The sequence below is a fragment of the Anthonomus grandis genome, chromosome 4 (assembly GCF_022605725.1).
Source record: "Anthonomus grandis grandis chromosome 4, icAntGran1.3, whole genome shotgun sequence".
Classification (NCBI taxonomy): Eukaryota; Metazoa; Arthropoda; class Insecta; order Coleoptera; family Curculionidae; genus Anthonomus; species Anthonomus grandis.
Genome location: NC_065549.1, coordinates 7525487 through 7553263, shown reverse-complemented (window position 1 = coordinate 7553263; position 27777 = coordinate 7525487). Strand labels below are relative to the sequence as shown.

Sequence of the window (27777 nt, the reverse complement as noted above, 5' to 3'; positions counted from 1 at the left end):
ATAGATTAATAATTACTGTTACTTATCACTGTAACTATTCAATTATTGATTCTAGATCAATTCTAAAATTAAGATTAAATAAACAATTGATTATATCTTATAACTTTTACTAATTATTTTATTTATTCACGTTCCGTATTTACCGATTAATAGTCACTGTTAATATTATTTAATTATTGATTCTAGGTCAACGCTAAAATTACTATTAAGATTGTTTAATTAATTCGCTATTGATTTTATCATACAAATTATAACAATTATTTTATTGATTCATGTTTCATAAACCGAGACGATCAATAAAATAATTATTTATAATTCAAGCCAGGCAATAAATTCCAGGGTATTTATCGATTGACAATCAATACAACTATTAAATTATTGATTCTAGGCCGATCCTATAATTATTATCATGATTTTATAATCAATTACTAATCAAGAAAGGTCCCATAAACCTAGGCTATCATTAAAGTGATTTTTTTGTAATTTAAGTCTGGCATCTGATATTCACTAATTTAATTTTTAAATGAATTTACAACCCATTTAAGAAAATATATAGATTAATAATTACTGTTACTTATCACTGTAACTATTCAATTATTGATTCTAGACCAATTCTAAAACTAAGAATAAATAAACAATTGATTATATCTTATAACTTTTACTAATTATTTTATTTATTCACGTTCCGTATTTACCGATTGATAGTCACTGTTACCATTATTTAATTATTGATTCTAGGTCAACGCTAAAATTACTATTAAGATTGTTTAATTAATTCGCTATTGATTTTATCATACAAATTATAACAATTATTTTATTGATTCATGTTTCATAAACCGAGACGATCAATAAAATAATTATTTATAATTCAAGCCAGGCAATAAATAAATTCCAGGGTATTTATCGATTGACAATCAATACAACTATTAAATTATTGATTCTAGGCCGATCCTATAATTATTATCATGATTTTATAATCAATTACTAATCAAATTATTTTATTTCTCACAATTTTGTATTTTTAAGATCAATTCACGGCCTGTAAAGTCTTAAAAAATCACAATAATTATAATAAATTACTAAATCATTCATTGTAGGTAGATAATTTTATAATCACTGTTATGATATGGTCATCAATTTACAGTCGAGAAGAGTCACTTATCCAATAATGATTAATAATCACAGACAATCATTTAGTGAATATTTTTCTAAACTTAATATTTGAAAACTAAAGCTATTTAATCAATAATTATTGAGTTAGATTACTCTTTGTAATCACCATCTTAACAATTTTTGATCGATAAAATCACTTATATTGCATTATCTACTCATACTCCAGCAACTGGACAATCATTGAGATGATTATGCTATCACAGCCAAATAGCTGTGCTGACTTCCAAAAAATGTTAAGAACAGCTCAATGATCTTGATTACTATGATGATTATTACAATGGAACAAACATGAATGCTAGTCTCTTTTTCCAGATTATACATGAAATTGATCTCTTATCCTTCAACCTCATGGGTCCCAGCCTCCCTGTCTAGCACAATAACAACGTTCGTGAGGGTGATTTGTTCCCTAATCAACATTTTCACTCCACTCCACGAAATAATACCCTGTGCCGTTTAGCGGCTGATTCTCATCAGTGATCTTGATTGACGATACACGGCTGAAGCATGCTAAACTAACCAGTATGGAATTAATTAATGATACTATACAGGCTCGCTCCGCTTGGCATGTATAGTGGAAGCTAATTTTGCATGGGGGGTGCTTTTTCATTGTTTAAGGTCCGATTTAATGTGCAAAGCACGTCGTATACTGCGAACTCTACATTTTGGTTTAGTCATTTGTTTTGTTTTACGTCAACTGGCTGAAGCTTTTAAGTGTTTTTGATGAGATATACCGTCAACAGAATCACATTATTAATAAATTACTTAGAGTTGAACTCTAGCAAACGCCTTTCCTAAATCAGATTCCTGTAATGGTGGTGTCATGAAAAACGTCAAATTTGGTAACATAAATAATTCTTCAAGAAGCTCTATTGCTTTGAAGATTTTAGTTGCTTGACAGTCTAGAAAAATTGAAGTGTAAATTGACTTTGATATCACTGGCAGAAATAAAATACTATGATGGCAGCATGAGTAGTAATAATCTTTAGCATCATAAAGGCAATAACTATCAGAAACTAGTAAGAAGATCTCCCTCTTTCAAGAACCAAACTTTACCACAAGCCTTTGCTACATCGGTGAAGATATCAACAATCTTGTTCTTGTTACTCTGAGGCTTTTTGTTCTTGAGTACTAACATGTGATGACTCAAGACCTTTCACATCATTGGCATCAGTGAAATACCAGAATAGAAGCCAGTTAGGAAGAGTTATGAGAAGTCTCAGCAGATCTTTTGGGGAAAAGCAACCAGTTCCTTGGGTACTTCTGCAGGTTTTGGAAAAACTTCTATATATCAGTAAAAGACGCTCTCATATAATAGACTGACTAAGGTCTGAGTCCGTAGAATCCGTGACATTTTCTGTAAGATTTTCGAAAATCTGATCTGGACAACTTCTCTTCTTAACATGATTATAGTTGAAAACTTGGCCTCTTGAAAAAATTAACAAAAGGAATTTACTTCAAGAAAGATTTATTTGCTATAGATGGTGAATAGTATTTATCAAAGTATGATAATCGTCATATCAGTCTACTACAATACTTTAGAGGTTAATATCGCCAGTAATTAAAAACTCTACCCTTTGATATGTTTATTTTGTTTCAGTATCACCTAGTTCAGCATCTTAATCTGCTGATTCATCACTAGCAACAAAAAGATCCCCAAATTTCTCCTGTTTCTCCCAGTTATTTAACTGATTTGAATCAATCAACTTATTATCAGAATATTTTAAGTCTACATAATTCTCATAAATCTTTTTCAACTTTTCAACATTTTTCAAGCTTTCATTATCAAGACCAACAACATCAGCTTCTTTAGATTCAGTTTCGTTGAATGAAAGCAAAAAATTGAGTTATTGAGAATAAAATGGGAATGCCTGGAAGATTATTTTTATTTCAAATAACTGTTTTCTTTCATTTCCATGATTAAAATAAATATTGCTTTAAGTTTTGCTTACACTGTTTCATTGAGATAAGCTTTCTGATTTGGATTTTGCAACAATTTTCATTCTCATTCCCTAATCAGTAGAGAAATCGTCTGGTTTTTTCTTTGCCCAAAAATAATATAACGTTTTTTGACTTGAGTTTTTTAGGATTTTCTCGTCGTCTGTTCCTTTTTTTTTGAAAGTTATTTATTAGGAAGAACATAGTTTGTGCGTTTCGTGGATGAGGAATCTTCTTTAAAGCCTTTAGCCAAAGGCGTACCACAGGGATCAATTTTGGGACCCTTACTCTTTGTGATATGGATTCTATTATTAGGTATGCTTCAATGATACACGGACGTCAGTCAGATCTATACCAGTTTTTTCTAGCTGTTCTCGACTGAGTATTTAATCAATAGCTAAATATTCTAAAAATATTGAGATGCGACTAAAATCAGTCGTAATATTTTGGACCTGATCATAAGTGAGCATCGATTAATTTTACTTCAAACTCCAATTCCAATCGTGAGTGAATGTTGGCATTATTTTTGATTCTAATTTAACCATTTCGTAACCAGTTAGCAAGGGTTCTTTAAAAGGCATATATGTCATTGCCAGATCATGTTCTGATTCACATTGGCTATAGAGAGACCTCTAAGTTAATTCACTTTGCAGGCAAAAAACCTTTACAAGATAACATTCTTAAGGATCATCGATCTTGTGAGTTAAGAGAACAAGACTATCAGCGTCAGCTTCTTCAGTTTCATTGAATGAAAGCAAAAAAATTGAGTTATCGGGAATAAAGTAAAGTACTTTTTTTTGTTAATCAAATTTTACAATTTTAGTATTTTTATGTATCTGAAAGATTTGTTCACATCTTTCGTATACCGGAGTCTTTCGACATCCCTTAGAGTTCGTCTTTACAACTTAAATATGCGTTCCACCGAAGGTGCATTACCCCATGACAGCAACTCATAAGTACAGTTCAACTGGATTAAAGAATGATCTAATGGTGTTATGAGAAGAACCTCCTTCCCAACTTGCAATTTTATTACATGAAAGGGCTTATAAGAGACTAAAGCAGGATCAAATTGTGTGAATCGAAGTAATCAAGTTTCTCAGGATAAATACAATTTCTTCGGTCTTCCCCACATTAAGTTTGCATCAAACCATTGGCCCAAATCTGATAGCGATTACTTCATCAGCAAGTTGAAGTCCACCAGGTGGTCAACTCTGCAAAGGACTGTACTGTCATCTGCGCGAACAAGATAACTTTACACCCCACCAATCTATTAATATCATTGACATATACTGTAAAGAGGAATTGAATTGAATCCTGTGATACGCCGTGTTCAGACCAAATACCATTCAGCTTCTCTGTTTTTGTCCCATAAGATATGTTCCCAAAAATTCAAGACTCTGAACATCTGATATGCAATCAAATGCCTTTGAGAGATCACACAATGAGATCCAATTTCGAAACCTTTAACTGCATACTAGAGGAGATGCAATATTGTTGTTATTAATTAATTGTCTCCTAATTTGAAAGTTAGTTTTTTTGAAAATAATCATATAATTGAGGTTTCGGGAAAATCTTTGAGATTAAAGATATGGGTTTGTAGTTGTTTACATTCTTCTTGTCCCATTTTTTTTCCAAATTGGTATTACTTTGGAAATCTTAACATAGGTTGGATACGTACATTCCCTTATGCATGGGTTAAAGAGTTTAGTTAATGGGTAAATGAGATACTCTTTTACTTGTTTAAGCAATGGAACATTTATTTTTAAAATACAGATTTTTAAACGATTATAACATAAAATCGTGATTTATGAAATGTGTCTTAAGGTCGTTAATTTCCGGGTGTTTTTTAGATTTTTCATTCAATCACATTAATTAATTTATTAAATGAATCTACATTTACGTTTACTAATTTATTCTCATATGTTTGTTTATTTTTTTATATATTTAATATATAATGTTAAATAGATAAACCCAAGGTGGCTTATATTTTTTAATATTTGCTTTTGTTTCTAAAAATATCATTTTCATGATCAGACAATGATGTATCTTCCATCCTAATATCACACTCTTTTTTTTTAATTAGTAAGTACAAATTACATGATCTATAATTGACCTAGTTTGTGAGATTCTGGTCGCATTTGTAAAATTAATCTCATTAACAACACAATAATTATTTACTGCTATCATATCTGTATAGTCTTTGGTAATTGAACAGTTTTCATTTAATAGATTATTTTTAAAGCTGCCCAGTATGCGTGGTTTGCATTATATTTAGTTATCACTGATTCAAAGTTGATTAAAACTTCATTAGATGGATAGAATGGAGATTTTTAGTTTTAATATCACTTAATTCCACACATACCCAGATTGAGTTATTTAAGACACTGATGAATTTAAGACATCTTAAAGTACGGAGGTTACAAAACCGAACATATTTAAGATGCCTTAGTACAGTGCCTTTAATGCCTTTAATGTCTATTTTATAGCAATATTCATACCAGCATACTTTATTTTTTGGTTTCTCATTTGAAATTATTACTTTGGCGGCTCTAGATATAAAGTCGTCTGAGATCTGAAGATATGGGTTTTGTTTCAGATTTAGTAGGGGTTCAACCTTAATAAAACTGTGGACGACTCTAGTATTTTCAGACATACCAATATTTAAATCAATTAAATATAGGGTCAAATTAAAAGATAGCTATTTTTCCCCAAATGTTTCACAAATATTTCGTGAACCACCTTCACAGTACTCAGAATCAGGGCTAAAATAATCTTTGCTTGTTTGCCTTCAGCTTATAGCCCTTTCAGCCCGGATGTAATATTTCTGCATATTACTTCTCTTCATTTTTACTTACACTTTTGGAGTACACAATTCACAAAAATCGTCGATCAAACTGGATAAAGTTGAGTAACAAAACGTGTAATCAAGTCTAAGTTTAGACTTATAAAATTCAAGATTATCAGAACAATAAAATAAATATTTTAAAGTGCATGCATTTATCCCAAGTTAATTGAAACTTTGTCTCATTTTAAGTGAGGATTACTTTTTTTCATAAATTTTAACGAAATTCTTAAAGTACAAGAAAAATCACAAATCTAACGCAAATTTCTTAAATTCTTAACTAAATGTAACTTTCTATTTTGTATTTGTAAGCATAACTTCCTAAAAACTAATTGTTTTGTTTCCCTATAATTGGCACAACTGAAATTTGTCAGAGTGACCAACATCGAAAGGACACAATCACACAAAATGGCGGCCTCCTAGTAGTGGTCATTTACTTCTCATTGAATTGGCAGTCGAGGTATATTTATTAAGTTCGTGGTTATAGGTACGTTTAAAAACCAATAAATGTCGAATAAAACACAAACTCGACACTCCAGAGCACGCGAAAGCAAGAGATTAAAATTGAGGAATTAAAATTTGAGGTTAAGATGAAAATTCTGCTGCTACATACGGAAGAGCAGAATTTTATTTATCTAATTGGCTGATTCGCTTCGTTCTCTGACCAATCAATAAGCATAAAAATATACCGGTTAAAAATTACATCATTGATGATCAAATGATTTAATCGTTTTAAAATTAAAAATAATATATAGCAAGGTATTTAACAGATATCTTAAAGATATAACATATTGGACATATTCTTTCGTAATGTATTAATAACGATATCTTTTACTGGTCTTAAGACATTAGTACATTATTTGAAAATGGCAGGTGCTCTATGGTCTGTATCCTTAATATAACCATGTTTCTGTAAGAATAACTACATCGCTAGATATATACTTTTTAGGATTACTTGATACTCCTCATACTTATTTCGTAGAGTTTCATTATTATAATAAATTATGGTGAGATTATTTTTGTGGGTTAATTCGTGTCTTAAATCATTAGAGTTCTCTATAACATTAATTTTACTATTATCGTCTTTAAGTAACATGACTTTCCTACTGTTTATCCATAAGGAATTGTTTTCTTGCTTAAATCGCTTAGCAGTTAAGTAAGTAAAGTTTTAACCTTTATTCCATAGTTTGCTAAGTAAATTATCATCACTGGCAATAAAAAGATCCCATTTTTTTTCGCCTGTTTCTTTCGCCGATTTGAATCAATCAACTTATTCGCGGGCAAAAACTTCCCTTACATCGTGACATTCTCACGGTGCGGGAAACGGCTGCGCCCCAATCCCGAATCAATAACTACGGGGTTGTGCAAAAACGGGGTGGGGGTGTGTCGGACGGGGGGTACGCACACGCACACCGCATGCATGATGCCGTTCAGTTTATCATCATAAAAACACCGATTGAAAGTGGTCTTCAAAACGCGGAAGAATCCACCGTATACCACCACCACCGCCACCCCCGTCATGTGTTGTTTTCGCTTTTTAAAAATATCGGACCCCTTGAAATCGGATGGTGGTTCTTAGGGACGGATACAGGGGCTGTCCGGGGTGCTGTGACAGTTTTTCGGTACGAGACTTTCAAGCGGTTCGAGTTTTTTTCGAGGTTTTCACACTTTAGTTTGTCCCGTATATAATTGGATAGATATAGCCAGATAGCCAGGGTTTGATTATGAGAAATGGTAAGTTTAATAGGATGATAAATATTGAAGTTGTAGTTAGCTGCTCAAGTTGAAGGGCGTTGTAAATTGGATGTTGTAAATTTGCATGAATGGTCGATTTGGAGTACTACGATAGGATTTATAGTGCAAAGTTGCCAAGTTTTTGGATAGCTCTTTTTTTATTTGTTTGTTTTGTAGATAGAGTTTGATGGTAATGAAAAGATGGATTCTAGGCATATATCCCTTAGTTTATTGGCTGTGCAGTTTTCCATGAATGGATCAATTTTACGATTACATACCAAACCAATCATTTCTTCATCTTCCTTGGAGTTTCTTTAGACTGGGATGGTGATATAGAAATGACGCTTAGATTGTTCCACTTATTTTATACAGTACATTCACGATAAAAGGAACCAATTCATTTAAAATTCAGGTATCTTTTTCTTCTTTGATTTTTTGGATACATCGATTGCTATTGTCATTTGGGCGTTTTAAAAGATTTCTACACAAAGTGTCTCAAGTAGAAACTATAGGGTCAACATTATTTTTTTTTAAATAGAACACCTGTATATTATGACGTTTTACAATTCTATAATATATTCTGTATAATACTTTTTGTATAGCCAACCATAGGCCTAAAGTCAATGGTTTGTCAAATGTAAGACGTAACAGACTAATGAAATATATGAAACATAAAAATGTATTCTAGATTTATTGCAACTAATTTGTTGTCCATTTGATCCAATGTGTCTTTTGCAATGAAGATTTTGGTTACAGGGTGTCTCAAGTAAAAACTATGACACCAACATTAATTTTTTGGTGATTTCTTAGAAAGTAAGTAGACTTTATTATTTTCGAACAGTTCTGAATGCAGGATTGGATTAAAAATCTTAAGGATTGGAAATTTTAATTAGACGAAGAGGACCAATTGAGTGGCCACCAAGATCACCGGATATAACCACCTTAGATTTTTTCTTATGGAGCTATTCGAAGTTCAAAGTGTATGTGAATAGAACTAATAATATTGATGATTGAAAACAAAGAACTCGACAGGAAATTAGACTAATCGACCCGCAATTTATTGCAAATGTGCAATTGAAAATTATTTACCGACTTCAAAAATGCATTGAGTTTTTAGAACATTGAATACACTACAATAAACATTAGCTGCTTTGGATTGAGCACAACATCTACACAGGGGGCATAGAGGATATTTTTTTCATAAACAGGCTTAGTGTTCCATGTTGCCAGTGATTATCTATAAATTTGTTTAATACCCAAAACTATTTTGTATTATAATTACACTGAACACTAATAATAATTAATATTTTTAATTTGGATTTTTTAAATCACCAAATTTCCACACCTAGCGGCAACGCTGTAAATTTAGCACAGAAATATTTTCGCGATAAAGGTATTTGGCAACCTTTCATACAGTATTAGTATTAAAATGATATTTTGAGTGGTTTCAGTGCGTTTTTTTAATTAATATTAAAACTAAAAACTCCCTTTTTGCTGAAAAATGATAAAGATGTCTGAAGTGTGTCACATATATTAGGGAAAAAGAAATTCAAATCGTTCCTTTCACAGGCGAGATAGGTGTCAATGGTAAAATGGTGTGATCCTTCTTAGGTTATAAAAATGTATAATTAAGTATATTATTATAATCTATAGCAAATTTATGGCTTATTAGAACCCGAAATGTCGCAAATGAAGGTAGCGTCTGATCGATATCCAGCGACCAAATCGAGAACGCAGCATACGTCATTTGCCAGCAACATATTTATAGTCCGCGATTTAATCAATTTAATGCCCATATCTTCTGGAGTTCCAAAGGAGTTTTAATAATTTTTTGTCTAGATATTAACAATAAATAACTTAATCGCTTTTTAGCAGGGATAAACCTCGACAAACTAAGGTTTCTTTGTAAAAATTAATTAAAAGGTTATTTTCCAAAGGATTTCAATTAAACTTTTTTCTGTAATATATAACAAATATCTAAACGGATTTGAAATGGTTGCAAACTTCTACAAACAAAAAAAACACAATGGACAACAAACAAATTGAACATCACTTGCAATAAATATTTTATAAAATTTAATTTTTTAATATGGGGTGTTCTATTTTAAAAAATAAATGTTGGCGCCATATTTTCTACTTGAGGTACCATGTATAAGAAATTTTTATTGCAAAAAGCGCGCAAGTGACAATGCTAATCGACGTTTTCGAAAAATAAAAGAAGAAAAAAACACTTCAATTTTAAATGAATTTGTTCCTTTCATCGTACACTGTATATCACTGGAAATTCCGCTGGATCATCTGGAAACTTTTCCGCTTATGTCGCATATCACCCTTTAATTTCTTTATAGTTGTACTGATGATCCGGAAATTGTATTTTTCTCGTGCACTTTTTATACACATTTTTTTAACATTCTTTAAGTGAAATGGGGATACAGAAAACCTTTTCCTGGCTTCGCCTCGACTTATGAAAAACGTAAATAAACTAAAGAATTTGCTTAAAATAATACCGAAACCACTCAGATGCATCGTTATTCGATTTCCTTCGACTTACGAATCTATTTTCGGCGCATTTCCTCGCTGCATAACTGCACATTTTGTGTCTCCATCGTATATCTTGCCCATACGTGTTTCTGTAGTTTCCCGGCCGGATAAGTAAACAGCATGTACGACTATTTGATTTATAGACAAATACCGATAAATCGTGTGTTTCTCCAGAGGCAGATAAAAGTCTATTTTATATGACGGTTTCGGTTTCTCTCTACGGCAGTCATGCAATATTTTGCGGAAAGGTAGAAACTAATAAATTTCGAAAACGCGATGCTCGAGTTTCTTTTTTTTTTTTCGTTTCGACCGTTTTACGATGAAAAGCTATAAGAAAAGTGCTTGAAGTGGTTTAGTTAATTTAGTGTCGAAGTATGAGGAAGACTGCGGTTGCTACCCTTGAAAATTTGTAAAATTGGCACTATTGCCTAGAAGGTTATTAAAGCTTCTTTGGAGGTAATAGTTACCTCTTAATGGTATTTTTTAAATTGTATTTACTTTAATTTTTTCCACTCTAAAGAAAATTAAATTGTCTATAATATCAGAATAGCCGTAAACTTAGCAACAATGTTATGAAAATTATTAGGCTAATTAATATAAATAACGTCTTCTCTTTATTGATAGCCACTCTGTATAATTAATAAATTTTAACCTATTTTATTTTTATTTATCAAAACAAATAAGATGTTAACAGGCCGAAACAAGAGCAAAAATATAATAAAGTTGTGGTTAATTAGAACTAAGATCTATGCTTCTCTTCTTAAATATAGAAAGACGGCGCCAAATAAATCTACAGTAAAAAATGTGGAATTATATAGGGAAAACATACGACTTAAAGGGGAATTCTTTGCTACATTGGTTCCTATACAAACAGACCGGAAACAAATAAGAATTTTATGAAAAGGTATTTGCGATATTAGGTAAATCGAGTCAATATGATACATTTTATATTATAAATATAACACCAATTGTCCATATACGAGACTCAATTAAGTTTCCTATAGCTCTCTGAAAAATTATAAACTTGGCAATGTTGCCCGATAGGTGATACGATAATAGTAATTTTTTTATATTCTCTTTTTTTTTTAAATTAAATTTTATAAGTCTATTTTTATTGTTCATATGTTTTAATCATTCCTACAATAAAGCCTACCGGAAAATCTAATACTAAATATAAAATGATTAACCATTAAGATGTTGCCTTTCTTAAAAATGTTGACCTTTATAACGTCATCTTCAGGACTATTAAAAAAGCCAAAGCAGTTTGAAAAATGAGAGAAAGATATAATGAATAAAGTAAAAAAAATAATTAAATATACCAATTACGTATTGGCAACGTAAGTAATAGCTAATTTTCAATCTTTATTCTTTGTTTTATTTTTAGTTTCACCTGTCCTATTGATTTTTTTTACCTTTTTTTGTTTTGATTTTTTTTCATAATTTTGTCATAAAATACAGTATAAATAAAATAAATAATTGTAAATGCTATACAATAGTGAGGAGAGTAACTAAAAAAAAATTAATAATTTTTAATTTTCTTTTAAGAAATGTTTATTGTATTTATGTTTTAACTTTTTCCTATTTATTATTGTAATTTTGTTTGTATTCGTATTTGCTTCTGTTTAACAATTAATCCTCAAAGAATTCTATCAAGCAAGAAATTTAAAATTATTATTTAGAAGAAAGCAATGAAAAAATATAGTTTTTAAACATTTTAATAAATAAACGATATATTTGGTGCAAATATGTACATATAAAAAATGTCCTTTTATAGTTTATAAAATTATTTCTTATACGTTTCGACTTGTATAACGGCATCTTCAGGATTAAAAAAGATAAATGAATAAATTTCTCTGAATAATGGTATACTTGGCAACATTGAACAATAGAGGATTTTTTGTCTTTGATTTTTGCAGTTATATTATTTTAGTTTACTAAATAACCAATACTTGACACAAGTATTAACAATTAGAAAATGATTTTTCCTAAATGTTTCGACCTCTATACCGACATCTTCAGAACTATTGAAGCCAATAGAATTGAAAGGAGATTTATATAACGAATTTATATCGAATTATATAACGAATAAGATAAAAAATTAAATAAATAAAACTGTCTAAATAATAATATATTTGACAACGTTGCAAAACATACTATCGCTAGTTTTAATTTTTTTGTGTCTTTTGATTCTTGGACTTGTTTTATTTATTTTTTGTTTTTCCTATATTAATTTCTTTTTTATTTTTTTTAAAGATTGTTTTTACAGTTTTTTATCGTAAAATACAGTAAAAAATAAATAGATATAATTTCCAAACATAATTTTATTGTACATACATACATACATATGTTTTTTAAAATTATTTTTGGCATTTTTGTACTTGCTCCTTTTTAATAATAAAACCACCCAGGACACAAGAGAGAGAAAGAAATGAAGAAAATATTGAGACAGGATTTTTTTTAAATCAAAAGATAAAGAACGATATACAATTTTTAAACAGTTTTGATCTCTATAATATCAACTTAAAGTCACACCTTATTATAATTAGTTCTAATTTTTTTGCTTTATTTTTTGTTTTTCACCTTTCCTATTAATTTTTTCCCAAATTTTTGTGTTTTTTTTTTCAAAAAAAAAAAATTTAAATAAACAATATATTTGGTGTAAGTACAAAAAAAAATTCTATTAACGTTTATAGAGTTGTTTCTTTCTAAACGTTTTGATATCTATAACGGCATCTTCAGGTCTAAAAAAATTAAATAAATAAAACTCTTTGAATATTATTGGGAACGTTGCACGTTGCACCTCAGCTTTGATTTTTTGATTTTGTTTTATTACATAAATAATATTACGGTTTTTATCATAAAATACAATAAATTATAATTTTATTTTACAAATGTATGTTTTTTTATTGTTGTTACAATTTTGGTCTTAATCGTATTTGCTTATATTTAAGAATAAAACCGCTATGGAAACAATTCTGAGGCAAGAAATTTAAAGAAAAATTTAAAAATAAAGAAGAAAATTTAATTTTTAATACTCTTTTTAAAATCAACAAATATATTTGCTACAAGCATTAACGATCATAAAGTTATTTTTCTTAAATATTTCGACCTCTATAACGTCATTTTCAAAATAATTAAATATGTAAAACTGTCTTAATCATAGTCTAATAGGCAACGTTGCCCAGTAAGTCATAACTTTTCGTATTTATTTTGGAACATTTTGTTTTATGTTTTGTGCTTGACCTTCGCTATTTATTTTTGTCTAATTTTTTTATTTGTGATTTTTCCAATAAAATATTCTATGACACTGCAAAGAAATTACCTGAATGGATAATAAACAAGAAAAATGAAATAAATAAAACTACTTAAATAGTAGTATATTTGGAAACGTTGCCTAGAAAATTAAATCTTAACGTCACAGCTTATTATTATTTTTTTTAATAATTTTTGTTTGTTTTATTTTTTGTGTTTAAACTTTTCTATTTTTTCTCAGTTTTATTTTTTTATTCCTTTAGCAATTTTAATAAAATACACTAACAATATATGCACAAAAATCACCCATAAAAGAGGTTTAAGTAAAAGACTTCGGTCGAAACAATAATGTTTTGGCAACGTTGCCCAGTAGGTCATCAAATCTTAAGGTAATTTTGATTTGTTTTTTGTTAATTTTTAGATTTTTTGTTTCATCTCTGCATTTTTTTTTATTTTTACATATTTTTGCAATAAATGTAATTTTTAAATAAAAAAAAAATATAAATCATAAGAAAAATACATGAAAAACTTGGGAAGGTTGCCGAAAAGACATATGAATTTTTGATTTGATTGACTTTTTAATGTTTTTTACTTCTCACCTAATTTTCTTAGTATGTGAGTTATTTTTTTTCAATATACTGTTTAATTAATATAAAATTAAACCTCTTACAACATATTCATTATACAACAGAAATAGTACATTGATAGTACCTAACTATATATAGACATATGGTATTAAAAAATAATTTATAACAATGTTTCTATAATTTTACCAAAAATGAAATTCTATTACTTACTTTTATATAATGGTTTATATTGCTATTTTGTACTATAACGGCTCTAAATAAAGCAAACTTTTTTTTCTCTAATTATTATTATTGACAGAAATAAAATGCTTATAAAACAGTTCCATTCATTTCTAATTTTATTAATCCATTTCTTAAATTAAAGAAAATAAATTAATCAAAAAAATATAGTGGATATATGGCAGAGAAGGAAAAACGGAAATCCTCCATAAATCAAAAATCCCGCTTAAGACGGTAAAAGATTGTTGGAAATCAGTGAGGGCGCCCAAGTTTGGCGCTTACCCCCTAAAAGGAAAATACCGCAGTCGGCCATAAATTCCGAGAAAACTCGTGCCAAAGTTTCCCTGGTGTTTTGAGTTTTCCACGCTCATTCCAGAATTCAATTTGGTCTCGCTGGAGTATTTTTCCAATTTTTCAAAGGAAATTTACTATTGGTTTTGCATGGAAACTCTTAATTTACTACAAATTGAACCATTCTTAAGACTTTTTACGTGACAACCTTGTACTGGACAAAAAAAAAGTTAAAATATCAAATTTACCATAAAATAAATCAAGATTTAAAAAATTATGTCTTATTTTACAACTTGTATAGAATTCTTGGGTTATAATATTTGTATTTATGTATTTTCTTATATTTTCAGGACCGACCTAAGGATCGTTAGTGAAGCCGTTCAGAGCAAGAGCCTAAACAACCTGATTATGGTAAGGAACCAAAAAAAATAAGTAATCGGCAGAATATATATCCTAAAAATCCTTGGTTTTTAAAATTCGTCGAATATTAACCGTTCTTTAAGACGATGATATTGAAATTTGGCTACACTAAAGGAGATTGTGGTATTTTCGATAATGAACAAGTAGATACAATCTCTAAAAATGCAGTTAATTGTGATGGGATAGTAACTGGTTTACAATTTTATGACACATATCCATTATCAAGAAAAATATGTCAAATCTTTGGAACATTTCTTATCGTAATTATTAGGCAAGCCAAAATTTAAATAAGTACACTCGTACTTTCCCTGAACTCTAAACCATCTATTCATTTTCAGGGACTTATAACCAGAAATCGTGACATAACTCTTTTTCAAATAATAACTGGACATGGTAATGTTAAGTATATTTAAAAAAAAACTAGGACTTACAGAAGACAACACATGTGATTGTAATGGCAGATCTCTAGTCTCTATGATAAGTCAACATTTTGGGAATAGTTATCACTTTTATTACAATATGTAAAAGAACGTTATAGGGTATTATATTCTCTTGTTATCCATATATTATGTTAGATCGTTTTATCCTAGTCAATTGTCAAATAATTAAGTCGCCTAATTAGACCACTATATGAAGTGTGTGTCCCTGTTTTGTATGTTTTGAGGTATTTAAGGTGTTTTATTTTTAAATGAATGGTTTTGGGATTTTAGGGATTTGGAGTGGCTGCATGAATGATTTATGTGCAAAGCCGATCAAACAAGAAAAAACACAAAAAAAAAAACAAATTTTCTAAGAATTGTCTTTATTTCTTGTAAAAAACACCCTGTATATTATTGCGGCTGTCACAGCTCCAAGGGTGGGCCCTAACCAATAAACCTAAAAAGAAAATACAATATTAAGAATTAAATTTTCACCCCTGCTTATATAAAGAAAGCCTGATGTAAGGGTGGTATATTAGCGATTAAGTTATTTTAGTCCAAGGTCTAATGGTCGAAAAATTAGTGTGTTTAAAATACCTTAAAGGCCATCTTTTTTTTTAAGTTGACAATTTGTGAACTGACCTTAAAAAAACTATGAAAAAACCCCCTGCGACCTTAGAAACCCTTATATACGTACCCAATGGTTGGCGAAATTATTACTAACAACCGCTGGTCCAAAACTTCTTGCTGGATTCATGCTAGCCCCCGTATATACACCCTAAAATTATTTATTTATTTTTTTTTATTATCCGTTGTCAAACTCACCCCAGCAAAATTAAGGGCTGCCACCAGCAACCCTATTTTAAGCGGCACAGAGTCTTGCTTGTCATTATTTCTCGGATCCCAGGACGAGCAAATTGCCAAATTCATAATCAAACTTAATAGAAATTCGGTTAATATGCCCTAAAATAGAAAAAGTTCTTTATGTCGCTTCGAGAGTGTCCTTGTGTGCTCAATTTACTTGATATATCGAGATGTTTTCGTTTATTTTGTTTACGCAAGACTGGCCCATACCGTCTGGGATCAGATCGTTATTCGTTACGGCCTAAAATTATGAAAAAAAATTAGTAAAAAATCACAAATTTAATTAATTATTGTAGCCCAACAGTTTGAGCACCAATTTGGGTAATAAATGTACATTTCTTTAAATCTTAACATGTATTTTGGTCATTTTATTTGGAACTCCTGTATTTTGCCAAGCAATTAAAACCGATATAAAAAAAAATAAAAAATATATATTTAATCATATTTTTTTAATTTGCTTATAAAAATAGGAAATTACATGGAAATGACTTCGAAATGTCTTTCTTGTCATTTTTCTAACATTTGAAGTTAGTTTATTAACGAAAGCTAACCTAGCCTAATGGCCCTTAATCCTCTACAACTTCTTTGCCAAAAACACAAAAGGTGATAAATACCTCAATTTAATTTGGTATTAAAGAAATAAATACAACTTTGACCATATCTTAGGCAGATTTTCACATTTTAGGATTACACCAATCGTTTTTAATAAATATCCTCTCAGTAGAATGTTGGTTTAATGCATAACTTAAATGAATTTGACGATCATAATTTAAAAGAGTTTTGTATACAGTATAAAGTGTATAAAGATATTTCAAATTTAAATTCAAATATGGAGTACAATATGATTACATATGAAACATTTGCACTATGGATACAATCTTGCTAACAACTTTATATTTTTATATCTATGTTAATGCTACATATAAAAAAAAATTGATATTCATTCATTCATTCATTTATTCAACATAAAAAATACATGCTTAATACAGGATAGATGTAAACAAAATTAATTTGTAGTACCAATACAATAAAGTACACCTCGGTGCAAGCACCTGTATCTGTATAACTTAACTATATTACTATATAACATAATTATATTTACTAGGGGCCCCATACATTCACCAATTCACATAAACCTGAGGGTAGTTAATAAAACAACTATAAGACATAAAGATTCAAAATATCGGAAGAAAAGGAAAATCGTTATTAGTTATTTATAGGTCAAGTAAGGCACGAACTTAAAAGAACATATTTTTGATTCTGTTAAGTAAAATTTTCTAAAATTTGACTACCAATTAGTCACTATCAATTACTTAGAACGCCCTATATATAACTAAGTAGAATCTTTAAAAAATGAACTATTAAAAAACATTTTTCGTCATTTTAATTAGACGATCCTGTACAACGCTTATTTTCGTACTTACTGCAAATAGACCCGCCCCTGATAAGGAACCCAAAAGTTGAGCAATTCCGTACAGAGGCAACTGTATCCATTCAATTTGCTTTACTATAAGGGCACTAATCGATACAGCCGGATTGATATGAGCTCCAGATATATGTCCAAAAGTCTAAAAAAAAAATTACTTGGAAAATGGTAAGTACGGTCCTATGGCACAATGACAACCAACGTCTTTATTACGTCTGCACAAGTCAGTTCATAGTGCGCGCACATCTGTACATCATAGCGGTAAAAGACAGGACCGTAGTAAGATTTTTTTGCGAATAAAACTTTAAGGCGTAACTGAAAATACCTGGATAGCAATAGTAACAGCTAATCCAGCGGTTAAGCTGCTATGCATCGACGAAATGTTTCCCTGAATGCCTAAGCAGGATCCCATACATGACAGGAATACGAGCAATGCAGTGCCAAAATATTCAGCCAGGGCTGTGGACGTGTGATTCCGTATTGTCGGTCGGCCATTGTCCTTTTTATTGACGAATTCGTCTGGAATATGAATTGAGCACTTTAAGTGAAAAATTCAGTCAGGTATAGCAGTTGAAAGTAAAAAGAGAGGGATTTTTGGAAGACTTGACTTAAACTGAAGAAGTTATTATCAGTTAGGAGTTAAATGTCAAGGAAGAGTCGAATAAAGCCTCTAGTCGAAAGCTTGGGATATGTCAACAAAAATTGTCAAATTTTTGCAGGACCAAACTTTGCACAGTTCTTAATGGTGAACTCCGTTATTACCTCTTCTTAATTGATATTCTTGTGATCACTGCAATGAGGATCCTAGTAATTTCTTATCTTAATTTCTGTTCTGGCAGATTCTTTAAGGCTGGATACTGAATACTGAGAAGACTCTTCGTAGAACGTTATGTTCCGTTCTTTTTTCTGCAACATCAAAAACCATCAAGGATCAGTCCACGATCTTCCCTCTGCTAGTTCACCTAAGAGACTCTAGTCGATGGTTTGACAACTTCGTTCTTCTGACTTCTATTGGTATCCTTACTGGTTTCTTGGGTATGAGGTTTTTTCAGGTTAGATTCCAGAGGTGGTCTTTTTCTAGGGCTTGATGTTGTTGGTTTTTAATGTTCCTGAGGATATGAATTATCTCCTGCAAGATAAGTTGTCATATGCTGTCCCTCATGGCTGACAAATTACTGATGGACTCTGTTACTGACTTTTCTTCTCAAAGTATGTGATACCATTTAACTCAAGGGCAAGGTTTTTTAAAACTGGATTCCAACGGTAGACTTTTCTTCAAATTTTATGCTATTCCTGAAACAAGGTGATCTTTTCCTGGTTATTCTATGAACTTGCCTTTCTTAATGACCTTACCTAAATGTTTCTTTACCTAAATGAGGTTCCTTAGTGATTTGGTCTAAGTAAGCTTGTACTACTTCAAGGAGGAATTTTACTTGAAGGAAATTTATTTTAAAGTGTTTGATAGTGATATCAGTAACATAAAACTAATTTAAAAAATGTAAGAATAGCTATAATAAACCCATTTGTAAAATGGATTATATGTTTTTCTAAGGGCCTATAAATCATTTTAACGAATTGTGCAAATATTTAAACGATAAAGGCATATCGTATAGATAAATCTAAAGTGTAGATAGGAGAACTCTTATTGATAGTATATATAGGAATGTGTGTATACAGGGTCCTGCAACAGTGCGTCGGTCTTCCATAAAGCCTAAAAAAATAAGGTTTAAAATTTCTAACCTCTTAAAAAAATTTTGGGACCTGATAGCGCATATCTGGAAAATATTTTGAAGTATACAGAGTGCTTCAAAAAAGTAGGGCGATATAAGCAGCATGTTTTTAAATGGAATGCCATTCTTTTTATTTTATTTTTAAGACCGCCTTAGGCTACCTAGTATATGCGCTAAATATGGCTGCTTTGCCATGCGCAGTTTGACTGCAATCATTTTTTTATCAAAAAATCTAAAAATCATTACATCATTTAATTTCATATTGATACTAGGAATGTTAATTCAATGTCAATATTGGACTTAATTGGGATTCTAGAAGAATGGAGAATTACTTTGACCTAAGTTGTTTCCTTCTGTCATATACAGGGTGTTCGTAGTTAGCAATCATATTTTACGAATTTCAAAGCTCCATTTCTCGCTTTTTTTAAATGGAATACCCTGTATATTTTTTATCCATTTAATGAAGATTTAATACATGAACATTTTTTAACTAAATTTTCATTCAAGTAAACAAAAGTAAAAAAGTAAAAATAACGTCATAAATATATCAAAATTTCCATATATTTGGCAAAAAATCTATATCATTGATTTTAGTCAAATCAAATTACGATAATTAATTAAAATGTTAAAATTCCTGGATATTTAAAGTAAAAAAAATTGATTAAGATATTCAATTTTCTGGATTTTTGACGAAAAGAATAAAGAAATTTAGTAAATTGTTAAAACTTTTGGATATTTGGCAAAAAAACAATTTTTTTAATAAAATATCAAAAATTCTGATTTTTTGACGAGAAAAATTTTAAAACTCATTTAAATATGAAAGTTTCTGGCCTTTTTGAAAAAACGAATAAGGAAATTAATTAAAATGTCGAAATTCCTGGATTTTTAACGAAAATAATTAAAAAATTCAGTAAATTATTAAAATTCCCGTATTTTTAGCAAAAAATTAAAATATCAAATTTCCTGGATTTTTGACGAATCATATTACGAAAATTAATTAAAATGTCAAAATTCCTGTAAATTTATATATTAAACAAACAAATATATTAAAAAATAAAGTAAATTTATATATATATATTAAACGAAAAGAATTAAGAAACTCATTAAAATATCAAAATTCCTGGATATTTATAAAAAAAAAACATAAATATCTTAAAATTTTATTAAGATATTTAAATTTCTGGATTTTTAACGAAAAGAATTATGAAATTCAGTAAGTTGTCAAAATTCCTGGATATGTGGAAAAAGTACTATGCTAATTTTTCTACGAAAAAAATTAAGAAACTCATTAAAATATCAATGTTCCGGGATTTTTGAAGAAACTTATTGGGAAATTCACGAGAAAGCTCAAATTCCTGGACATTTATGAAAAAAAAAAACACTTTTTTAAGATATTCAAATTCCTGGATAAGTGTCAACTAGATATTTCGCGAAAAAACTAAACTTCTATTAAAATATTCGAACGTCTGGTTTTTTGACGAAAATAATTAAGAGACTCATTAAATTATTAAAATTGGATATTTTAGTCAAAAAAAAATTAAATATCCAAATTCCTGGATTTTTGATAAACATTTCTAGATATTTGATGCAAAAAATGTAAAACGTAAAATGAAAAAAATTATATTTAAACTTATAGTTTTTTTAAATTTTTTAAACGAAAAAAAAATCAAAAAAATCGTCAAAATGTATTTTTTTTTGGATGCTTTGGCAAAAAAAGGACAAGTAAAAATGATGGTATTAACATGTAAAAATTTTTAGGTTTTTATGATGAGAGAACTTCGAAAACTAAAAACGAAATTATCATTATGTTCATTCATTATCAAATTATCTTATGCTTATATAATGACAAAAAAAAATTTATAAATTAAATTATTTATATTAAAAATGTCGTTAAAATATCAAAATATTTGATCGAAAAGAACTTCAAAGAAGCAGTTACGAAAGTTTCAATAAAACGTCAAAATAGTGAAAACAAATTGTTATCAAAAAAACTCAAAAGTCATGATTTTTTTTATAAGAAAACCTGAATTAATTTTATATATTTTTGTTGGTTCATTAAAAATGTGAAAGGTGAGGGTCATAATTATGGAGAGTATGTACAAAAATATACGAAAAATACACCAACATTTCTAGATCCTATTAAAAAGTAATAATAGAGATTTTTGCACAATTCTGCTTGTTTTATAAAAAAATTGAGAAAGGTTCGAATTTCATAACTTCAACGCAATGCAAATAAATGTATGGATTTCTTAAGTTTTATAAAAAAGGAAAAAACACTTCTACGAGGAACAAGAGGACGTCTTTAAATCAAATAAATATACAATAACCAAATTACCTTTTAAATCTTCAAACATTTCCAACCACCTAACTACCACACTAAATATTTAACAAATAAATAATGTTTGCCAGTCAGTACTATCAGTGGATGCCCCAACAATCACACAATAAATCAATCAAAGAGGGTAATCTGGGGTATTAAATGATTGTCTTCACGTTATCACTTATGGAAAAAAAAAGCTGAACAATTGAAGTAAGCGAACAAAGTGACTAAATCCCTTTTTTGATGTCTGAATTAAGCACGTTATTGATATAGTAGTAGACGCCTTTTTATTTTATATGATACATGTTTTATTAGGAATTTCTGATATTTAGGTCGTTATGTTTTAATTATAATAAAATTAGAGAATGTCCTTTTAAGCTCTCCTTAGAACGCATTATATTTATTACAAGCAACAACTTTGAAACCTGGAGATATAAGCTAGACCTGGACCTTTCTTGCAAAATCGGTCATTAAATGAGGTTCAACTATTTAATTTTTTTAAGACTCAATAACTTCTAGATGTTTCTTTTAACATTTTTATAAAGCTAAAGGCTTTCTAAATCAATTGGCGATCTTGAGAAAGTAGTATGTCTTATAGCTTCTGAGCTATGACTCTTCAAAAAGTCAAAATTAGATACTAAGAAGCGGATTTCCATTGAAAAACGCATTTTATAAAACGCATATTTAGAATTCTGTGGTCTCCCTGAAACGTTTTGAAAAAATACAAACCAGATCTGAGATGTTTCTTTCAACATAGGATCATTTAGAAAGGTACAATTAATACCTATTCTGGTTTTCTCATAAAACATTAACCAAAAGACAGACAGATAATTTGGATTTCTGAAGGATAGCGTCAAGTGCCTCCGGCCTAAACAGCTTTAACAGTCCCCGAAAACGTTTTCAAAATCCCAAATTGCAGCGAAACTCTCGGCTTTCAACTTTTCCACTTGATATTAACTTCGTAATCCCGCAGCTTCGCTCTGTTCGAAATCCAATAAAGCCGTCTGACGTGCCACATAATACAAAATTCATCGCTGTATTCATATTATATGCCGAGAAAATTCGGTTTTTCTTTTTTAACATGATACAGTAAAAAAAATGCAATGGGAGCAGCTTTTAAGACGTTTCTTAGAACGTATATTCAGCTCTCATTCTGTACTCGTTATCGGGAATAAAAGAAAGGCAATGCAACGCGTAAAATGTCACCATCCTCTTTTAACTTAGTTTTTTCTTAATATTTGGATATAGCATACTAGGAAAAATTTGAAAACAAATTAATTGTAAATCACCGAGATAAAGCTAGCTTAGGTACGGTCCTGTGGCGGCATATTGCGTAACAAACATGCCAGTTACGGGTACTAACCCGCTACCTTAAGCCGACACTGCAGATCAATTGTATGATAAGCCTTTGTCAGCAAAGAAATTTCATAGATCGACCTGTTAGGACCCACTAAAGATGTTGAAAAATGTCCTCATTTTTTTCCTCCGTGTATAACTCCCTCCTTGAAGGTGATAAACTCCCTAGACCCCACTCTATTTCCCTAAAAGATTCCGGACGGCCGGATTAACACAGGATATTCGATTTTCCAAGGAAAACGTACGCTGGCAAGCTTCATTTTCATTTCCGCCTCGGTTTTCCAATTTAGGACCTTCATGTAGAGTTTGATCCGGGTGTTACGGATTAGGACGTCACCCCCTTTTAAATCTGACATTGTTTTTTTCTTCCTTCTAGGAGCCGGTAGCAGATCCTACAGTTAACGCTACCGACCTCCGTAAAGCCTTAGAATGGGAACTGTCATTGGACAATCGAGATCTGCGGTCCCACGCTTGGTACCACGGTGCCATACCACGGGCAAGGGCTGAAGAAATAGTACGAGAGGACGGTTGTTTTTTGGTAAATATTTCCTTAGAAAAACCGTTATTATTTATTATTATAGTTTGCCGTCAAAGATGATCTATTTTCTTTGATCTTACCGGCATAGTCCGAGCGTTTATACGAATTTTTATAAGCGTTATAAAGTTTTTTTTATTTTTAGATCAGAGATTGCACTTCTCAACCGGGAAACTACGTGTTAACTTGCCGAACGAAGGGCCATCCGTTGCACTTCGTTATAAACAAGGTCTTCTTGCAACCGGAAACCGTTTACGAACGCATCCAGTATCAGTTCGAAGATGAAGCGTTTGACACTGTACAAGATCTGATCACTTTTTATGTTGGTGAGTGGCCGAAAACCTAAAAACAGAAGTCTTTGATATTTTCAGATCAAAATTGGGGAGTTAGAAACAATTTTCTCAATACAAGTCCAAGAGCCATCAAACGTCCAAATTTTTATTTACCAGGGGACATTTTTAGGCATAGCTAAAGATCTAAGTGAAATATTTTCATAATTATTTTACAGCAATATACAGGGTCAAGCAAGCTTATCTAAATTAACTTTTCAAAATTTGGATTTCCCATATATCCTATAGTCTAGTATGCCACAGCTTATAGGTTTTTTTTTATTGTCCTTCGAAGTCGAAGTAGCTTTATAAAAGTACCTGTCACTATTTCAGAAATCTGTGATTTCTCGGTATCTCGCAGACCATAGCACTTTCTGTAACTGCTATGAATGCAATCTGATCTTTTTCCTTATTAGAACTGCCTTTATTGGCCTATCTTTTGTTTTCATTTCTTGCATGTATATTCAGCTTATAATTCAATCCTTTCTGAAATATCCTGGTTTACCACAATTGTAGCAAATAAATCTCTTCTTCTGTTCATAACTTGTGCTGCCTGTATTTTTCCACTTTCTCTGTGTACTGCATACAACGGTGTTTCCAGGATGATTTTCTTCCATTTGTGAACTTGTAGTTCTTTTTTACATTTCATGGTCTAATAATTTCCCTTTAACAAAATCAAGTATTAATTTATCTAAGATTTCCAGGGCTATCACAATGGTCTCATAGATAGCGGACAAAATCAATAGCAAGTAAAATACAATATCTATTTCTCAAAGAGATTACAGGTATCCACTCTACTTGTGATTTCTTCAAAATTAGCTCCGACAGATTTAAGATTCAGACATATTATAATTCGCTTACAGTATCTTCAAATTTTATAAAGTGACTCTATAGAGTTCTGCCCTTTTAAAGTCAGTAATTTCGCAGGTACAATTAACTGGCAATTTCTTTCCTTTGGCCGTTTCTATTTTGATATGCCACCTTTTTATCCTTTATATACTCAAAGGTGAGTGTATGCTCATTGAACAATAGTTGCTTTACCTTTTTTTGGTCAAGTATTAGCTGCTGCTCTGTTGGAGTATTCATTTAACTTTCAATAGTAGATATAACCCCATTCTGGTCTAATATTGTTTTCATCCTACTTCCAATGGTTATAATCTTTGCCATCAAACTTTGTGATTCCATACACTTTTATCATAAAGTATGATTCATAACGTTCATTTTTACTCTATATAACACCTATATACATTAACACAATAAAATGTCCAAACTCAATTACACCTTTTCCTCTGTCCAGACCCATAACCTGCAGAGTACTTGATACGTTAGGCAGGCTTTTGAGCTTATGATTACTTGAAAAATTCATTAATAAAGCAAATAATTAAACACAGGAAAAGGCATGTATTTAACACTATAGAATAGAGGATAGTAAAAGACAGCCAGCTTGTCAGTAACAAAATTAGACATGTCAAAATTAATCTAAAATAAGGCTGCATTCACAAATTATGTAGCTAAATAGTTTTAAGGATTTATATTCCTTCTGTCTTAGGGTAGGTTATTATTTCTCTGTTCCTTCACCAGACATTCCTGGAACGTTCACAACGTTCTGGAATGTCACCTTAATAATCCTTAATCTTGTTAATCCTTATACAGGGTGTCTCTTTGAAAACTTCATGAAAAATCGGAAAGACACATTAATTTTATTTTTCAGGGGAGCACTTTAAATAAATATGTTTAGCCTTCTTGTTTCAGCCTCCTAGATGAGGTAGATGTCACGATTAGAATCTTGAATATGAGTGGGTGTCAAGTGAAACATCATTTTAAAGGGCGTTCATTTCTATTAGAGTAGGTGACAGCGTTAAAATCGTTGAATAACGATTTGAAGGAAGAAAATCTAGATTATTGATTATTTTACTTCGACACAAACAACTTTCTACACTAATGCACATGAGATCTACTTATGCACTATCTTATAAGTTAAAAATTATGTCTAATTTCCTCCCTAACATTTGCGAAAACTTTTTATAAATTATTATGTTGACAATAGCAGGCGGTGAGACCAATGAAGCTATTGTTTCTTCCGTATGTTTCAGGCTTGAGTAGGTGGACCTGCTCACATGCAGTAGTGGATCATTCTCTCCAAATTTTGTCCCAGCTCAACATCAACGCGATTCTTGAAGATATTCGTATTTGGGGCCGTCACCGTTTCCTGATTTAACGAGTTAGACCACAAGTGCACTGCACGATTTGTTACAAAGTTTTTTCTGGGAAGTTTTGCCGTTCTTTCTTTTTCAAGCTTCCTTGTATGTCCTCGGAGATGATGGTTTTGGCTATAGTGGAAAAGGTTCGCCAAATTGCACTGGTAATAACCACTGCTAATCTTGTAGGTTTCGATGAGATGGCCTCTATGTCTTCGCTCCCTGAGAGTGGTCAAACTAATCCTGATTAATCTTTTTGGATATGGCACCTCGCTTAATTCGTAAGGGATTTTTGTTACTTTGCGCTGTAATTTCTCCAATTGGTCTATATCTTTAATATAATATGGGTTCCATACAACAAAGGCATATTCTATTTTTGGTCTTATGTAACTTTTGTATAGAGTGGATATCATTTCAATATAATGGTCCCTAAAAGCTTGTTTTATCAGATAGACTAGCGAGTTTGCTTTTTTACAAATTCTGGATATATGACGTGCCCATTTTAGGTCTGATGTTATTAGGACTCCTAGATCATTTTGTTCGTTCACTGATTTTAGGGCACATCCATCCAGAAAATATTCATTATCAGGATTATCTGGAGCGATCCTCAACACTGTGCATTTTGATGTGTTTACTTTCATACCCCATTGCCTTGACAGTCATCTGCAAACAGACTTGTGTCCATCTTTATAAGTCCAACTAGATCAAACAAATATGATGTAAAAAGCACTAGGCCAACTACCGATTCCTGGATAACGCTGCTGCTCACTCGATGTGGACTGGACAGCTCCCCATTGACTATAACCTGGTAGAATCTCTCATTCAGTAATGCCTTGATCAGATCAAGCAGCTTTCCTCTGACTCCAAAATTCTCCAGCTTTGCCGTTAAGAGCTTGTACGGGACTTTATCAAATGCCTTTTCATAGTCAAGATATATTATGTCTGTTGGCTGGCCATTGTCGTGATTTTTTGTCCAGTCATTCAAACACTCTAAAAGGTTTGTTGTTGTTGAACGTTTAGGCAAAAATCCATGCTGAGAGGCAGGATCCTTAACTATTACTTTCTCCATACATTTCAGTGGGTTGCATGTGAGGCTGATAGGTCTGTAGTTTTCCGGTTTGTTCCGGTCTCCCTTCTTGAACAGGTGTCACAATTGAATGTTTCCATTCTTCTGGTATCTTTCCTTGTTCTAAGCATTCCGGCATTGCCCCCGAAAGCAAGGGACTGAGGGAATTTCTGCAATTTTAAAGGAAAACTGTTGGGATTTTATCTGGTCCTGGGCTTGAGTCCCTTTTCATATTTTCAAGCGCTTCTTCGACTTTCTCTTTTGTAAAATAAATAGTTACAAGTGAGGGTTGCACCCTGCTGTGATTAGGCAATACTGGAATTGGATGTGAATCCTTCGTGAATGCTGTATCAAACTGTTCTGCGAATGTTTCCGCCATCGATTTGCTGTCTAGAAACTGCTGGGTTGCTGTATCTTTTAGGGTTATGGTTGAGATTTTCTTGATTGAGATTGACTTTCTGGCGTCGACCAACTTATGTTTGGTAATATTATTTTGGCACATATAAGCTTGATATTTGTCCTGAGTTTTGTTTGTTATAT

General features: G+C 30.9%; 2 protein-coding genes across 7 annotated transcripts in view; one reads left to right on the top strand and one right to left on the bottom strand.

The window, feature by feature from the left end:
- The window catches only part of LOC126734813 (breast cancer anti-estrogen resistance protein 3 homolog), a 67349-nt gene that overhangs the window by 23474 nt on the left and 16098 nt on the right, over nucleotides 1-27777 (top strand). For 3 of the 6 annotated variants that reach the window (XM_050438564.1, XM_050438562.1, XM_050438565.1), the window contains 3 exons: nucleotides 14925-14985; nucleotides 23486-23647; nucleotides 23790-23970. In XM_050438564.1, the coding sequence (XP_050294521.1) occupies nucleotides 14925-14985; nucleotides 23486-23647; nucleotides 23790-23970 (404 nt within the window). The other 3 variants (XM_050438566.1, XM_050438568.1, XM_050438567.1) reach the window with 3 other exon arrangements.
- LOC126734815 (aquaporin AQPAe.a-like) lies at nucleotides 15780-21891 on the bottom strand. The gene is made up of 7 exons (XM_050438570.1): nucleotides 21769-21891; nucleotides 18029-18222; nucleotides 17702-17845; nucleotides 16435-16518; nucleotides 16239-16376; nucleotides 16111-16191; nucleotides 15780-15870 (listed from the first exon to the last, which is right to left on the bottom strand). Exons 1-7 carry the CDS (start codon nucleotides 21785-21787, stop codon nucleotides 15784-15786), a joined length of 747 nt encoding a protein of 248 aa, XP_050294527.1. The 5' UTR covers nucleotides 21788-21891; the 3' UTR covers nucleotides 15780-15783.